Source organism: Bos indicus, chromosome 10 (assembly GCF_029378745.1).
Source record: "Bos indicus isolate NIAB-ARS_2022 breed Sahiwal x Tharparkar chromosome 10, NIAB-ARS_B.indTharparkar_mat_pri_1.0, whole genome shotgun sequence".
Classification (NCBI taxonomy): Eukaryota; Metazoa; Chordata; class Mammalia; order Artiodactyla; family Bovidae; genus Bos; species Bos indicus.
Genome location: NC_091769.1, coordinates 57,999,223 through 58,017,307, shown reverse-complemented (window position 1 = coordinate 58,017,307; position 18,085 = coordinate 57,999,223). Strand labels below are relative to the sequence as shown.

The following is an 18,085-nucleotide window of genomic DNA, read 5'->3' as shown; positions in this document are numbered from 1 at the left end:
CTGCCCCCAATCCCTCCCAGCATCAGAGTCTTTTCCAGTGAGTCAACTCTTCGCATGTGGTGGCCAAAGTACTGGAGTTTCAGCTTCAGCATTGAGGGCCTAGAGGAGCTATCCCACATTGAAGGTCAGGAGGGGCGGCGGTGAGGAGATACCCCTCGTCCAAGGTAAGGAGCAGCGGCTGCGCTTTGCTGGAGCAGCCGTGAAGAGATACCCCACATCCAAGGTAAGAGAAACCCACGTAAGATGGTAGGTGTTGCAAGAGGGCATCAGAGGGCAAACACACTGAAACCATACTCACAGAAACTAGTCAATCTAATCACATAGGACCACAGCCTTGTCTAACTCAATGAAACTAAGCCATGCTGTGTGGGGCCACCCAAGACGGGTGGGTCATGGTGGAGAGGTCTGACAGAATGAGGTCCACTGGAGAAGGGAATGGCAAACCACTTCATTATTCTTGCCTTGAGAACCCCATGAACAGTATGAAAAATATTTTATAATGGTTTGCAAATTTTTACTTTCTACTGTTTGTTCATAAAAGAAACTTTGTATTAGACTTTAATAAGCTTTGTATTAACATGGTAGTTAGCATAGATGTAAAATCAACTTCTTGAGCTGAAAGCAGAGCAGAGAGCTAGATAAAGTGACTTGTTAGACAAAGCATGCGTCACCCTCCCATGCAGCTTCTCTTTTCTTTCTTTCCTTTTTTCCTCCTTTCTTTCTTGTTTTCTTGGCCATACGTGTGGCATGTGGGATCTTAATATCCCAACCAGGGATCAAACCCTCACCCCCAGCATTGGAACCATGTAGTCTTAACCACTGGACTGCAAGGGAATTCCACAATACATGTTTTTGTTGACTTTTTTTAAAAAAAGAAAGAAAAAGAGATAGAGAGAAAAGGGGAGAAGGGGTGTGTGTGTATGTATGAGAAAAGCCAATGGAAACAGCTTTTTAAAACCTCATCTTGGGACTTCCTTGGCGGTCCAGTGGTTGAAGCTTTGCTCTTCCACTGCAGGGGACTTGGGTTTGATTCCTGGTCAGGGAACTAGGATCCTGCATACCGTGAGGTGTGGCAAAAAAACATCAACTCATCTTCTCGTTATCATGGTAGTTGCTCAGACCTATACATGCAAATAAAGTCTATGCAGTTAATTTGTAACCTTTACTTTATTACAAGATGATGGGTCAACACCAGCTCATTTATTTAATCAGTAAGAAAGTGTCAGACAATAGACTTTCAGAACAGACATGGACACAATTGATCTTTGCAGTACAGTATTTTAATCCTGTGGGGCCTTACAATGTTGTTGTTGTTCTTTAGTCTGTAGGTCGTGTCAACTTGTTTGTGACCCCATGGACTGTAGCCCGCCAGGCTCCTCTGTCATGGGATTTCCCAGGCAAGAATACTGGAGTGGGTTGTCATTCACTTCTCCAGGGGATCTTCCCGACCCAGGGATTGAACCCACGTCTCCTGCATTGACAGGTGGATTCTTTACCACTGAATCACCAGGGAAGCCCCTTGTAGTGGATTCTGTAATTTAAAACTTAAAAAAATTTCTCCCCTCCAGATGAACTTTTGGAGTAAAGATTGAGCCAGAAAACCTGGAGCCTGACCCCAACCAAGTAAATGTGGTATTGGTTCCCTGTAAGGAACACACCTCATTTATGAAACATTTGCCAGTCACAGATCCAGGGGTCACTGCCTGTCCACCAAAGTCAATAGACAGGCCCAGGTCACCGAAGGGAAGGCAACCTTGAGGAAACAAGCATTTGTGCTAAAGGGTGGGGTGCTGACTGACCCAATCCTGGCCCCACTACTTGGGCAAGTGACTTCACCTCTCTGCATCTTTGCTCATCTGTCAAATGGGGATCTTAGCATCTGCGGTGTCAGGGGAATTATGAGAGATAGCACATGAAGTATTTAGCTCAAGGCTGGAATACAGTGAGTGCTCCATGGATGTTATGCTGCCCTGTGAGTGGCTACAACAGCAGAAGCTGTGGCAGCGGGAGAAAGGAGGGGAGTGGGGATGAGGCTGGAGGTGAGGAAAAAGCAGAGGGGAGTCTATGGCCACAGTTTAGACGAGATGAATCCTGTACTATGGCAATGCTGTGGGATGGACTTGGACCATGCTTCCAAAGGAGAGGGAACTGGACTTGGTGATGTTTGGGGAAGAGGGGAGGGAGATGTCTAGGATGTCTCTTAGGTTTCTGTTGGAAGGCTGAGGGGTCGGGGCACCACTGTTGGAGAATGAGGACCAGGGGGTGAAGGTGGGAGGGGACAGTCATCGTAGCCACGCCAATTTAATACATGTTCCAAAGGGTGGGCCATGTCAAGGTTCAAAGAAGAAATCCCCTGAGTATAAAGAGCTTTGGGAGCACTAGCCTGAATGTTTGAACAGAGTCCAAATTGAGAAGGATGTATTTGTGGGGCAGGTGGCAGTGGGGACACCCCTGGGGGGGATGTCTACCACGCAGGGGTAACCATGGGGCTGGGGAGAGACTGGGGAACTCATGAGAGGGCCTGTGAGAGGCCCTGACCTCTCACAGCCACCCAGGGAGGGAAGCAGGACATCTGTGTTACCACAAGGGAGATACTGAGGGTTTAACAACGGAAAGGTCAGTGATGGAGCCTGAATCTGTATGCAGAGGAAGTCCACGACCCTTACCACAGAGCCAGCACCATCACGCTGTTCTGCTTTGTCACAAAAAGAGAGTTAAAGAATGGGAAAGGGCCTGCCCACCAGGGACTGGCCTGGGGTGGAGGCCTGGTAATGCTGCCCCCGCCTCCCCCACCCCCTGCCACTGCCCAAACCTGCCAAGGTGGCCAGTCACAAGGTCGTGCTCAGGACTCCGAGTAATAGCATTAGGAAGGTGAGCCATGGGTTTTCAGCAGGGAGTGACGTCATTCAAGTGGATTATTCCAGCATTTGCACTTCTGCAAGTAGGTCAGAGAGAGAGTGTACAGCAGGAAAATCAATTAGGTTAAGAGACTGTTATCAAGTACTGGAGAAGAGGAAATATGCTCTGGACAGAGTAGTAGCTGCAGGAGTGGAAGGTGAGAGGAACCCCAGGAACTAAATGCAGAAGGAATAGAAGGACGACTAGGAATTATGGGAGATCGACTCCCACCAAGAGAGAAGTAGAAAAATTGCCACACAGAAAGACAAATATCATATGATATCACTTATATGTGGAATATTTTTTTTAAAGGAACAAACAAACTTATTTATAAAACAAAAGCAGAGTCACGGATGTAGAAAACAAACATGGTTACTGGGGGATGGGGGGGAAGATACATTGGGAGATTGGGATTGACATATACATACTACTGTATATAAAATAGGTAATGAATAAGTACCTACTATATAGCACAGGGAACTCTGTACTCTGTAATGATCTATAGGGGAAAGAATCTAAAAAAAGAGTGGATATATGTATTTGTATAACTGATTCACTTTGGTGTACACTTGAAACACAAAATTATAAATTAGCTATACTCCAATAAAAATTTTTAAAAATTTCCAATATTCCAAATCTGGATAAAGACTTTTCCCATACTGAATTTTATATTTTTTTCACATTATAAAAGATGTACATGTTCATTATATATAATTGGAAATAGAAGGACACGAAAAAGGAAAATCTGTCATCTACATGCCTTGTCCTAACAAGTAACTGACCTCTGTTAGCATTTTATGTTTTATTCTAATATCTCCATAGGCATCTATGAATACACATTAAAAAAATTGGAATTACATGCCATATGCAATTTTGAACTTTGGTTTTTTGCATAATAGCGTTTTCATCTTCACATGTCATTGCATATTCTTGGAAAACACCAATTTTTAAATGGAGACCACAAGTCTTGAGTCATATCCACCGTAAATTATATTGTATAGCTAGCATTTTAGATCCGGTTGGTTGAACATGAGCAAGCAACAAAGTAAATTTGGAAGATTATAGCATTTTAAAACTATAAACGTTATACATGCTCATTGTGGAAAATTTGGAAAAATCAGAAAGGTATAAGGAAGAAAACAGTCACCCATAACCCATTGCCCAGAGACTCCACTTCACATTTTAGCTATGCAGGAATAGACTTTTAGGACCAGAAGTCATACTGTTCGTGTGCACTCTTTACATCCTGGTATTTTCCATTTAGTTTTTATAACATGGGCTAAATTTAATTTTAGTACAGTCTATTGTACTTATTGAAAATAATCATTTTTATGATGAGGGAACTTTTCACAGCTAGAGCAAAAGCTTCAGTGGGCACTTTGACAAGAAAAAAATAAAAATACCCCATTTTAACAAATTCTGACATGAGATTGCTCTGCAGTAGGAGTTACCTAACCCTAAGCCAAGCACAAAATTTCTTTGAAATGTTTCACTTAAATATACATTTCCAAAAAAAAAAAAAATTACCAAATCACCTACTACCCCATGATTATTTTTTTAAAAAGTCAGTGCCAAGGATAGAAAGTCAAAAGTGAAAATCCCCATTACCTGCCCTACACTCAGTTCCCTGAGTTTGGAGGCTATTCTTCCAGAGTTTTCTGATGCCATAGATAAAAGTTTGTTAGTTACATAAATGGAATTGTTAGCCACTTGCTTTTTTACCTAACTTATTCTGTTACTGCTTACAGAGCTATCTGTTTTTTGGTAATAGCTTTAGTATTATTTTATACTATGGAGTGATGGAGTATCACAATTTAATAAGCCAACATCCTACTGTAGGATATATAGGGTACCCCCAGTTTTCACTTTTAAAATTGTGCTTCATTGACCCAATTAAAAATGGGCAAAATTACCCTCATACTTTGCCAGTGGGAATGTAAAATGTTGCTGCCTCTGTAGAAAACAGCTTGGCAGTTACTCAAGAAGTTAAACATGGTTGCTACCAAATGACCAAGCAGATTTACTCCTGGGCATATTCCAAGACCATCAAATACATATGTGCACATAAAAATCTACACATGAATATCTGTAGCAGCATTTAAGCCAAAGAAGTGGAAACAACTAACATGTCCAGCAACTGAGGAATGAATAAAGAAAATGTGGTCTGTTCATCCAGTAGACTCTTATTTGGCAATTAAAAAAAGGATGAAGTCTGATGTGCTACAACATGGATGAACCTTGAAAACTTTACGCTAAGTGAAGTAAGTAAGATGCAAAAGGCCACAGATTGTGATTGCATTTATACAATACATCCAGGATAGGCAAATGCACAGAGACAGAAAGATTAGAGGTTGGCAACAGGTGGGAGGTAGGGGGTTGGAGTGACTGCTTAACGAGTATGGGGTTTATTTTTAGGAGTGATGGAAATTCTCTAGAATTAGATAATGTAATTTGCTTGTGAATTTACTAAAAACCACTGAAATGTATGCTATAAAACAGTGAGTTTTATGTTGTGTGCAGTTGTATCTCAGTACAGATTATTTTTAAGTGGGCAAAAACTTGGACACTTAACAAATGCAGATATTCATACAGTCAATAAACAGATAAAGAGGTGCTCAACATCATTAGGTGTCAATGAAATGCAAGTTAAAAGACACTGTGAATCCACTACTTACCCACCAGAACACCTAAGAGTAAAGACTGATGGCGTGAAGTGTGGGTGAGAATGTAGAGAAGTGGACCCCTTCAGCTGGTGAGAGAATAAACTGGTACAACCACACCAGAAAACTAATTGATAGGAGCCACTAAAGCTATGCAAACATATCATTTTACTCCTTGATATATACTCAACAGAAATGAAGACTTACATCCTCAAAAAAACCATGAATGTCATAATAGTTTAATTTATAATAGCCCCAAGCTGGAAAAACCCAAATATTCGTCAATTTAGATAGATACATAAATTATCATCTAATAAAAATGAATAAACTGCTGATACACATGACAATGAATGGGTGAGTCTCACAGGCATTAAAACTATGTAATGTTTAGTGTTAGAAGCCTCTTTCTATTCTATATGCTGCACTTCAAGATTTACGTTGACATGTGAAGTGTTATGTGGGTCAGTTTTTAAAACTTATTAAATTGTAAAGATGCTTAATTTGCCCCTGATGTCAATACTAAATATATTCTTAAAACAAAGCACCTATCTATCTCAGAAGAAATGCATGTGAAATGTGGAAAAATTAGAACATACAGATTAACTACCATAACTTCCTTTACCTATACTCTCACTGCCCAGAAAGACCCCTGTCAACAACTTGGTATGCACACACCTGAACACTTTTCTGAGCATTTAAGGAAGTCTGAGTACTCTAATGTTAACACATACATACCTTCCAGAGAGTCAACACTTGGAACCGATCAGCAGAATGTGGAGAAGTTAGAGCTGCAGCTTCAAGGTGCTAAGGCAACTGCATCCGTCTAAGTAATCTCCTTATCTGGACTTCACAGCTCAGCGGCTCTCTTCCTTCCCACCTCCGCTCTGTGTTCACAGCTGGGGCACTCACTGCAGGTTGCATCACTCACTCACCCCCTAGGCCTCCATACCGCCAGGTTCCCTCAGAAACCCCGTGGACCAGTTTTTAGAGTGCAGTTCTCTGCTCTCTGCAGGAAGCAGAGTTTGGCAGGTTTGACCCCTATGAATTCACACCCTGCTTCACTGAGTGGCCCCGACATTTACCTGTTATTGAAGGTTAGCAGCAGCTCCTGCCTTTTCACAGTCCTCACCCCATCAGTACCTCATGGTTTTGGCCACTCTTTCCACCTTCGTCTTTGTAGAATGGATCCAGACAGTGCGGTGAGTGCTTCCCTGCCCCTTTCTCCATGTGTATGCTCTTCAGGCTCTGCAGGTCCCCTTGTCTTCAAGCAAGATCTACTCCTTCCCAAGACTGACCCCCTACAAACCCTGCTGCCTCCAGTAGGACTCTGCTCCTGAAGTTCCACTTGCTAGCATTGAGATGACCTTTTCTCCAGGAGCTCACAGGGTACCAGAGGGAACAGCCAATGTTACTGTCCTATAGCCCATGATGGGTGCTATAAAACAGACAGGAAGCTTGAGTTATGGGAGCCAAAAAGGAAGAGTGATGGGCTCTTTGTGGTGTCGGGGAGACCTGGAAGGGGCAGGAAGAAGGCAATCCATGTGAATCAAAACCCAGCCAACTCTCTGCCAAGTAGCCCCTAATGCTGGCACAGTCTGGGAGCTACATGGAGATATAGCCAAAGAGGGCATATTTACTTCCTTGCTAAAAAATTTTATATATGTTTTATGAGGTGTTATGAATCTGTAACATTTCCAGCATCTTTAAGTATGACCCTTAAAGCAAAGCATAAACCTTGTGCACTTAGGAAAAATGTAATCTCCTGGCAAATAAAAGAATTTGACCCAGATCACGTGGTAATTTTATTGATTAAAATATTACAAAGTTCTACTCCTCATGTCTTCATATACAATATATCCGAGTGAACTAAATTAAATCATTTATGATATGAAAAGACATTATTACATATTGGAAGGGTGACGTTAATTCATCATCATGGATTATCTCTACTCCTAAGGTATATGCCCATATTAGAGTCAGCCATGGCCTGTGACTCTGGGGAGGTATGGAAGAACACTGAGTCCACAGGCCAGGAGTGCTTATCAAGTCACATTTTCTGCTCTGAAAAGAAGAAATAAGGAAACCTGGAGGAACAAGGAATAGTCAGTTCCCAGAAAACTTGGGAGATTTCTCAAAAGAAGGAACTGACATAATTTTTCAGTTATTTTTATGAGGAAATCTTAAAACATATTTGAATGCTGATAAGACAGAAAAAATCATTTAGGTTGCCTTTTCAAACTAGTTTTTTAAGTCATTGTATGAAAGATATTAAACAATGACAAGTTATGGCAAATATGTTGGCAGAGAAAATTTAATGACGTGTTCTTTTGGAGGAGATGATAAATGATGTGGGAGTTAGACTTGAATGATATGTTAGTTTTAAATGAATATTTACATAAAAATACTTCATGATTTATTTCAGATTGAATATTCTCTTAAAAATTAGAGGGGCCTGAAATAAATATTTTTTAATGCAGAAGCATCTTCAGTAAAAAGAGTTGGTGAAGCACCCCCACTCTCATCAAGCAAGCGTGTGGGTGAGAGAATTTCTGATGGGTCATGGTCAAATGGGATTATTTGAAAGACAATCCTGGAACCCATTTGTGGCTTCATAAATATCTGGGCTTCACATGAACCTTAGAAAACAGGATAAGCTGTGTCCCGAGAGTCTCACTCCCACTGGGTGGACCCTTGTCATAAGATAGAGGCACCAGGCAGAAAATATGAGTATTGAAGGAATTCTAGTAAAATTTGGCTGAGATTCCAAAGGTAGATGTGGGCTTTCCAATCTCAACTGGTGTGTGTGAATTCTTACAAGATGACGGCGGCAGCACCATCACCATGAGCAAGAGGAGATGTGGCCCATTTGGGAGAATTCTTATTTTCTTCATTAAATCACATTCCAAAGCATCTCCAGTTCCAATCAGGTGTAAGCCACCTCCCTCTTATTTGAGCTTCACTGAGCTTTTGAAAGAAAAGTGCACTTATGCCCTTTTCTCCTGCTATAACCTATTGAGAAAGCCAAGCTTAAAACTGCTGGGGATCTGGATCATTTCCAGGGCATGTGGAGAGGGAGTAAAAGGAAATGTGACTTGAAAGAGGTGTTTGGTGTCCAACATCAGGTGTGATGAATCCTCTCGGCTGTTGAGGAGAGCCTGAAATGAGAACCAGGGGGAAGATGAATAAGGAAACCAGCGCGCTCTGCTGTGTTGCTGTCTGGAAGTCAAGAGCAAGGAAAACACAACAGTGAAAAACTCCTTTCAAAATCTTGTGAGATAACACACAAAGGGGCTTTTCGACAGCACAGCACAAGGTGAAATGGTCTGTTTGGGTCTTCCAGGCCAGCTCTCATGAAGACCTACTTGCTCTTTTTCACTTCAGAAGTTAATTTCCCCCAGGATGGGCTGACTGTAAATCGATCTAGTTTCTATTCTTACCTATTCTCATGGCATAATTCTCAGCTCATGAGTGGAGCTCAGTATTAAATTTTTATTGCATTCATAATTATTTTTAGTTCAGTGGTTTGCAAACTTTTTGGTCTCAGGACCCCTTTAAAATCTTAAATTACTGAGGACCCTAAACAGCTTTCGTGCATGTGGTTAGAGCTATGGATATTTATCATATTAGTAATAAAACAATAATTTAAACTACTTATAACAAGAAAAGCCCAAGACATGTTAACATATTTTTATTGAAAAATAACTCAAATTTGAAAGAAAATTTTAAAAAAAACTACTGGGAAGTAGTATTATTTTTTATAATTTTGTAAATTTTTAATGACTGACTTAATGTGACAGGTGGAATCTTGTATCTGCTTCTGCATTCACCTGTAGTGATTTGCTATTCTGGTTGAAGTGTGTGAAGAAAAGTCTGCCTCACACAGGTATATATTTGGAAAAAGGAAGACTTTGCAGACTCTCTGAAATTATCTCAAGGATCCACTCCTCCCCACCTCACCAAAGACTCTTGAATGCAACTTTTGAGAACTGCTGCCCTAAGGCATTGGGAAAGAAACTTTAGGGATTAAAATAAGAAAAAATGAGTACGTAGGTTCTCTGTTTCTATTCAGCCTCTGTTCCCTTGTCTATGCTCAAAGACTGATGAGAAACAAGACATGCTGAAGGACTGTAGACTGAGAGTCATGGTTTTGGTGTTTTCAGTCCCTTGCCACCAGGGCTAAAATGGCTTCTGAAAACAGGGGGAATTTGACAGGGAAGATTTCTGCCACTTTTCCTGTGGGCATTTCCTTTGTATATTTGTTACATGTACTTTAATTCTGAACTTCTATAGTGGTAATTAAATATCACTGTCTCATACTAAAAATTAAAAGGCACATCTTAAGCATCTCACCTGCACTTTGCGAACGAAGGATGGAGTCACTCTTTTTTCAAAGTCATCTATAGGTGTGTATGAATTAAGAATCTTTATGATCTGCAAACAATGCATAAGATAGTATAAGGCCACGAAAAGGATAACTCTGTCCATGAAATGATTGTTCCAGTGGTCTGGGAACAGTTGGGAACCACAAGTGGTTCTTTAATACTGTAATCTGGCTCTAGGAACCATGTGTTATTTTTTTCCCCAAGAAGAGAGAAAACAAACTGAGAAGAGCATAGATGGGAGCAAGGACATCATATAATTAGATGACTGTGAGACAATTCCCCATTTCCAGCCTCCTTCTCCAGTCCTACATCCTCTCCCCACACACACACACATCTGTGGTTTTGTGGGCAGGGAATGTGCCATACGAACTTTTAGGTTTTCAAGGTCTAGAGTTACTATTTAATAAATGCTTGTTAGATAAGTGGGTAGGCCAAAGAGCACACAGAGATGCAGATGCACCCCATGCCAGCTAAGCCAGGAAAGGGGATGCCAGTCACATGATCACTGGTGAAGATCAGGGAGACACTGAACAAACCTGATTACCTGCACAGCAGACAGGGAGGTACAGCGTTCGTAGATCTCCTTGGCATCACTGTCGGTGGTCTTCTTCACCTGAAGCAACCATGCTGCCTGTGAGAGAGGCTCCAAAGTTTCCTTGGCCAAGTTGTTCTGTAAATTCTTATCTTTAAGCCATTCTTCTAAGTAACTGATGTTGCACCTGGAGTAAAAGCCAGAGGAGCAGAGAATAGTGGGTGATCCATTTAGAACACTTTAGGGGAAGGTGTAGAGTCCCTAAGCATGTCCCAGCATGGTACCAGTGTTCACTAAGATCCTCAGGACCACGTCCAGCAGTTTCTTCATTTGTAACAAGAGGGGGTTGGGCCAGGTGATCAGCTCTCATCCATGATTCTAAGGATCAGGATGGTCTAGGGTGAGTGGTCATAATAGCAATAAACTTTGGAGAAAATCTGAGCAAAGAACAGTGACTACAATAATTTATAAAACAATCTATTAATGTACCTTTAATAATAGATTTGAAAATATCTTAAAGGAAAACCTCATAGTGATATTTGAAGGGGGGACTTCAATTCAGTTCAGTTCAGTCGCTCAGTCGTGTCCGACTCTTAGCGACCCCATGAATCATAGCACGCCAGGCCTCCCTTCCATCACCAACTCCCGGAGTTCACTCGAACTCATGTCCATTGAGTCAGTGATGCCATCCAACCATCTCATCCTCTGTTGTCCCCTTCTCCTGCCCCCAATCCCTCCCAGCATCAGGGTCTTTTCCAATGAGTCAACTCTTTGCATGAGGTGGCCAAAGTATTGGAGTTTCAGCTTCAACATCAGTCCTTCCAATGAACACCCAGGACTGATCTCCTTTAGGATGGACTGGTTGGACCTCCTTGCAGTCCAAGGGACTCTCAAGAGTCTTCTCCAACACCACAGTTCAAAAGCATCAATTCTTCGGCACTCAGCCTTCTTCACAGTCCAAGTCTCACATCCATACATGACCACAGGAAAAACCATAGCCTTGACTAGATGGACCTTTGTTGGCAAAGTAATGTCTCTGCTTTTTAATATGCTGTCTATGTTGGTCATAACTTTCCTTCCAAGAGGGGATTTACACTGGTATAAAAACTGTTTGAACTCTTTTCCTAAAGTATCAGAAAATTTTCAACTGGTAGAAGGTTTTCTAAGTTCACTGGGGTTTCTATTCTAGTTTCTGTCACTTACTATCATAGGTTTATAAGTTAAGAGGCATGGGTTTTAATCTCACCAATCTGTTTTGTGAGCCTGGAAAGTTACTCTACCTCTCTTGGTAAATCAGGGTGTTGAGAACACTCACACATTGCTAGGGAGAATGTAAATAGTACAGCTGCTAAGGAAAACAAGCATTTCCTCAAAATGTTAGACATAGAACTACCATCTGACCCAGCAACTCCGAATTGAAAGGTCCACACAAAAAAATCATACACAAATGTTCACAGGAGCATTAATCATTATAGTCAAAAAATGAAAACAACCCTAATGCTTACCAATTGGTGGGCAGATAAATAAATTGTGGTCTATCTATACAATAAGATGTTATTCAACAATAAAAATGAGTGAGATACTGACACATGCTACTACATGGGTGAAATATGAAAACATTACACTAAGTGAATGAAGCTACTCACAAAAGACAATGTATTTTATGGTTTCATTTATTATAAGCAAATCTGTAGAGGAAGAAAATATATTTGATGTTGTCATTGGATCAAAGAAAAAGCAAGAGAATTCCAGAAAAACATCTACTGCTGCTTCATTGACTACACTAAAGCCTTTGACTGTGTGGATCACAACAAACTGTGGAAAAATTTTTTTTAATTTTTTAATTATTATTATTATTTTTTTACTTTACAATATTGTATTGGTTTTGCCATACATCAACATGCATCCGCCACGGGTGTAAACGTGGCGGATGCATGTTGATGTATGGAAAGACATGGGAATACCAGATCACCTTACCTGGCTCCTGAGAAATCTGTATAAAGGTCAAGAAGCAACAGAACCAGATATGGAACAATGGCCTGGTTCAAAATTGGGAAAGGAGTACATCAAGGTTGTATATCATCACCCTGCTTATTTAACTTATATGCAAAGTACATCATGTGAAATGCTGGGCTGCATGAAGCACAAGCTGGAATCAAGATTGCTGGGAGAAACATCAATAACCTTAGATATGCAACCTTATGGCAGAAAGCGAAGAGGAACTAAAGAGTCTCTTGATGAAAGTGAAAGACTACAGTGAAAAAGCTGGCTTAAAAAAAAAAAAAGCTGGCTTAAAACTCAACATTCAAAAAATAAGATCAAGGCATCCGGTCCCATCACTTCATGGCAAATAGATGGGGAAACAATGGAAACAGTGACAGACTTTATTCTCTTGGGCTCCAAAATCACTGCAGATGGTGATGGCTGCCATGAAATTAAGACACTTGTTCCTTGGAAGAGAAGCTATGACCAACCTAGACACCATATTAAAAAGCAGAGACATTACTTTGTCAGCAAAGGTCTGTATAGTCAAAGCTATGGTTTCTCCAATAGTCAGGTACTGATGTGAGAGTTGGACCATAAAGAAAGCTGAGCACTGAAGAATTGATGCTTTTGAACTGTGATTTTGGAGAAGACTCTTGAGAGTCCCTTGGACTGCAAGGAGATCCAACCAGTCCATCCTAAAGGAGATCAGTCCTGGGTGTTCATTGGAAGGAATGATGCTGAAGTTCCCATATTAAGGCCACCTGATGCAAAGAACTGACTCATTGGAAAAGACCCTGATGCTGGGAAAGATTGAAGGCAGGAGGAGAAGGGGACGACAGAGGATGAGATGGTTGGATGGCATCACCAACTCAATGGACATGAATTTGAGTAAACTCTGGGAGTTGGTGATGGACAGGGAGGCCTGGTGTCCATGGGGTCACAAAGAGTCGGACATGACTGAGCGACTGAACTGAACTGAACTGAGGTGAGGAGGAGGGGACTCAGTGGGATGTGGGTAGGGGATAAGAGTGGCTGATAACTGGGTTTAAGGTTTCTTTTTGGAGTGATGAAGCTTTTCTAAAATTACATTATGGTGATGGTTACATAATTCTGTAAATATACCAAACTTCATTGACTCTACACTTTAAACAAGTGAACTGTATGGCATGGAGATTATATATCAATGAAGCTGTTTAAGAAATTGAGTGAACTAGGTGATCTTTAAGGTCAGCTCTAGCTCTGACCTTCCAGATTAGCAACTCCCCATGGGTTATATCACTGGGACAATAATGCTGAGTTAATGTATTCCATAAGGAGGTAATAAATGTGAAATGACTTCTCTTGCTCTGATAAGCACCCCACCCCCACCCCGACACTGTCATTCTCAATTTTGTCCCACTAGTTTAAGTTCTTATTACAGTAGATTCCTAATGGGCCTCCCATCTCATCCCTTCTAATCCATCCTATTCAACTCTGCCACAGTTTTTCTAAATCTGAATTTTGAGCATCTTAATCCTCCTACTCAAAAATCTGTATTGGGAGCTCTAGTTCTTGGTAAGATGGAATAAGCACTCCATTTTGTGTCTCCCACGGAATGCAGTTATAAAACCTGGATGGAATGCCTGGAACAACTATTTGAGGACTTTGAAAAGTAAACAGTAGCAGGTGGTGTGGGGAAGAAGACCAGAATCTGAAGTATCTCCCAATTAATACTGAGTTTACCAGTATCTTCCCCTTGGCTAGTCACTGGTTTGAACTCAAAGCAGCCTGAAATTCAGCAGTGGGCATTGCTGATAACTAAGAGCTCTAGGAGGAACCCTCCAGTTCTGGTTTGAGGTGCTGAAAAGGGGGTGTCCTAATACTCTGAGAGAGGGTAGAAATTCTGTTTTTCTTATTTCTCCTTTTCTTTCTTTTTCTTCACTCTGTTATGCGCAAGCCCCAAACAGTCCTATGGTGGTGGCAGCAGGCTCCAGCAGCAAACTAAATCAGAGAGGGGAACTTCTTCAGCTGGAGGAACTGCAGCTCAAGGGGATGGGGGTGAATGCCTCTAGCTCTGTCCTCCCACCACCTGGCCCCAGATGGGGACATTTGCTGGGAGTGTAGCACATAGTGAGTTAAGTAAAGCCCAAGTAGACTTAATGTGATAAATGGTTGGGGCTCCAAACTTTCAGTGAAGGGGGCATGGGTTCAATCCCTTGTTGGGGAACCAATACCATGCATGCCATGCAGTGTGACTAAAAAATCCAAATAAACAGCTTTTTAAAAATCCAATTTAAAAATAAAAGATATTGATTCCAAATAGATTGAAAAAGGTAAGTATGATACTATAATTTCTAGAACAACCATTAAAAAAGATACAGAGAGATATAGAGAAAATACAATAGGGAAATTTAAAAACGATGCCAAAAATATTCAAAGAACCCCAAATAAGACAGAAACAGGAAATCAAAGAAATAAAAACCAGAAGGAACAAATAGAAAATAACAAAAATGTAGGCTTATATCTAAATATGTCATATATCAATAAGTACATTAAATTAAAATGGTTTAAATATAACAAGAAACAGAGATTGTCAGACTGGATTAAAAAAAAAAAGGACCCAAATATATGCTGCCTACACTTCAAATATTACACAAATAAGTTTACAATAAAAGGATGGGAAAAGGTATACTATGAAAACACTGATCCAATTAAAAAGTAGACTTTCAGACAAGATATGACTGACTCATTTAGCTCAGTCATGTCCGACTCTTTGTGACCCTATGGACTGTAGCCTACCAGGCTCCTCTTTCCATGGGATTTTCCAGGCAATAGTACTGGAGTGGATTGCCATTTCCTTCTCCAGGGGATCTTCCCAACCCAGGGATCGAAGCTGGGTCTCCTGCGTTGTAGACAGACACTTTACCGTCTGAGCCACCAGGGAAGTCCATAAAGTAGACGTCAAAGCAGAGAAAATTAACAGGATGGGATAAAGAGAGACCCCCACATAATGATAGGAGGGTCAGTTCACCAAGATGACATAACAATGTTTAATGTGTATGCACCTTACTCAGAGTGTAAGAAAAACACAGCTTCAGAATACATAATGCAAAAACTGACAGATTGAAAGAATAGATACATTCATAATTACAGTTGAAGACTTCAATACACCTCTCAGTAGTCAATTGAATTAGTAGACAGAAAATCAGCAAGGATACAGAAGAACTGAAAAATGAAAGTGAAAGTCAAAGTCTTAGTCACTCCTCTGTCCATGGAATTCTCCAGGCAAGAATACTGGAGTGGATTGCCATTCCCTTCTCCAGGGGATCTTCCTGACCCAGGGATCGAACCCAGGTCTCCTGCATGGCAGGCAGATTATTACTGTCTGAGTCACCAGGGAAGCCCCAAAAAATACCATCGACAAATTGGGTCTGACTGACATTTATAGAATATTCTACCCAACAACAGAAGAATGTACATTCTTTTCAACTGCATTTGGAATATTCACAAAAGTAGACTGTATTCTGGGTCATAAAAGCAAGTATTAACAAATTTAAAAATAACTGAAATCATATAAATTTTCTCATCACTTCATGGCAAATAGATGGGGAAACAGTGGAAACAGTGACAGACTTTATTTTCTTGGGCTCCAAAATCACTGCAGATGGTGACTGCAGCCATGAAATTAAAAGATGCTTGCTCTTTGGAAGAAAACCTATGACCAACCTAGACAGCATATTAAAAAGCAGAGACATTACTTTGCTGACAAAGGTCCGTCTAATCAAAGCTATGGCTTTTCCAGTAGTCATGTACGGATGTGAGAGTTGGACCATAAAGAAAGCTGAACACCAAAGAATTGATGCTTTTGAACTGTGGTGATGGAGAAGACTTTTGAGAGTCCCTTGGACTGCAAGGAGATCAAACCAGTCAATCTTGAAGGAAAACAACCTTGAATATTCATTGGAAGGACTGATGCTGAAGCTGAAGTTCCAATACTTGGCCGCCTGATGCAAAGAGCCAACTCATTAGAAAAGACCCTGATGCTGGGAAAGATTGAAGGCAGGAGGAGAAGGGGATGACAGAGGATGAGATGGTTGGATGGCATCACCAACTCAATGGTCATGAGTTTGAGCAAGCTCTGGGAGATGGTGAAGGACAGGGAAGCCTGGTGTGCTGCAGTTCATGGGGTTGCAAAGAGCCATGACTTAATGACTGACCAACAATAACAAATATAAAGTTTGTTTTTTTCAATGTAAAAGTATTTATAAGTTTGTGTTTTAAAAATAAATCTGGGAAAGTCTAAGACAAAGTGGGATGGTTGGGAACTCTAGCATCATAACCTACAGTGTATGTTAACCTGTGTGCATCTAGGGATCTTTTTAAAAATTGTGGTAGAAAATATTACCATGTTAACCATTGTAAGTGTATAGGATAGCATAGTAGCCTTCACTATATGCACCATGTTGTGAAACTAAGCTCCCAGAACATTTTGTAAAACTGAAACTGTACATCCACGGAACAACAACTCCCTTTCTCTCTCTCTCTCATCAGCTTCAGGCAACCACCATTCTACCTTCTGTTTCTAACAGTCCGACTGACAAAGTATATTCTTTAAGCACAACAAAATTAAACTAAAATCAATAACAGAAAGGTAACAAGAGAGTCTCTAAACACTTGGAAATTAAACAACACACACTTCTATACCATCCAAGAGTCAAAGAGTAAGACTTGAGGGAAATTAAAAAATATTTTGAATTGAACAAAAATGAACTGAACAACATACGTCAAAACTGTGTGTTGGGGGATAGAGTTAAAGTAGTGCTGGGAGAGAAATGTATAGCATTAAATGCTTATGTTAGAAAAGAAAGTCTCAGAGCTAATAATCCAGGCTTCTACTTTAGGAACCTAGAAGAAAAGAAAACTAAATGCAAAGTAGGCAGAAGGAATGAAGAAAGACAGGAACAGAAGTCCATTAAATTTAAAAAATAAGACAAAAATCAATGAAATCAAAACTTGGTTCTTTGAAAAGATCATAAAATTGATATACCTGTAGCAAGACTGACCAAGGAGAAGAGAAGACAAATTACCCACAGAGAAGTGGATGGGGGCTGTTGCTACAAATTCTGCAGAAATTAAAAGAATAATAAAGGAATATTCTGAACAGTGATATACACTTTACCTCAACTGTGATGAAGCGGGCTAATTCCTTGAAAACCAAAAACTACCAGACTCACCTAAGATGAAATCTATAACCCGAATAATCCCACAACTACTAAAAAAAAAAAAAAAATCCATAGTTTAAAGCCTTCTGAAAAAGAAAAATCTCTGAGGTTGCTGCCATTCCCGAGGGACTAAAGCATGCATTTCTCATGCTGGCACTCCGCTCTGTCTCCGTAACTCATCTTTCTAGATCCACATATCACTCTGGTTCTCCTTTCAAGGAGGGCTATTCATACCCTGCCCTAAGCATTCCTTCACTGAGGCCTGTGCTCAATTCTCTAGTTCTTGGGCTGAAATCCTTCTCGTCCTCTAAGACCCAAGTCAATGCCTTTTGTATTCTCCCCAGATTCCCTCAGGACAACAAGCAATGTCTGTACTTGGGCCACATCATTCTGGTTCCTAACAGAACTGTCTCCACAGGCCCTACC

The 18,085-nt window shown here is 40.7% G+C and overlaps 1 protein-coding gene across 1 annotated transcript in view; it reads right to left on the bottom strand.

Annotated features, from left to right (window-relative positions):
• Positions 1-7,347: 7,347 nt before the first annotated feature.
• Positions 7,348-18,085, bottom strand: part of MYO5C (myosin VC) — a 118,577-nt gene continuing 107,839 nt past the window's right edge. The window contains exons 39-41 of the mRNA XM_019967848.2: positions 10,485-10,659; positions 9,909-9,989; positions 7,348-8,713 (exon numbers count right to left, since the gene is read on the bottom strand). Of these exons, the coding sequence (XP_019823407.2) occupies positions 8,561-8,713; positions 9,909-9,989; positions 10,485-10,659 (409 nt within the window). The 3' untranslated portion in view covers positions 7,348-8,560. The remainder of the gene's footprint in view (positions 8,714-9,908; positions 9,990-10,484; positions 10,660-18,085) is intronic.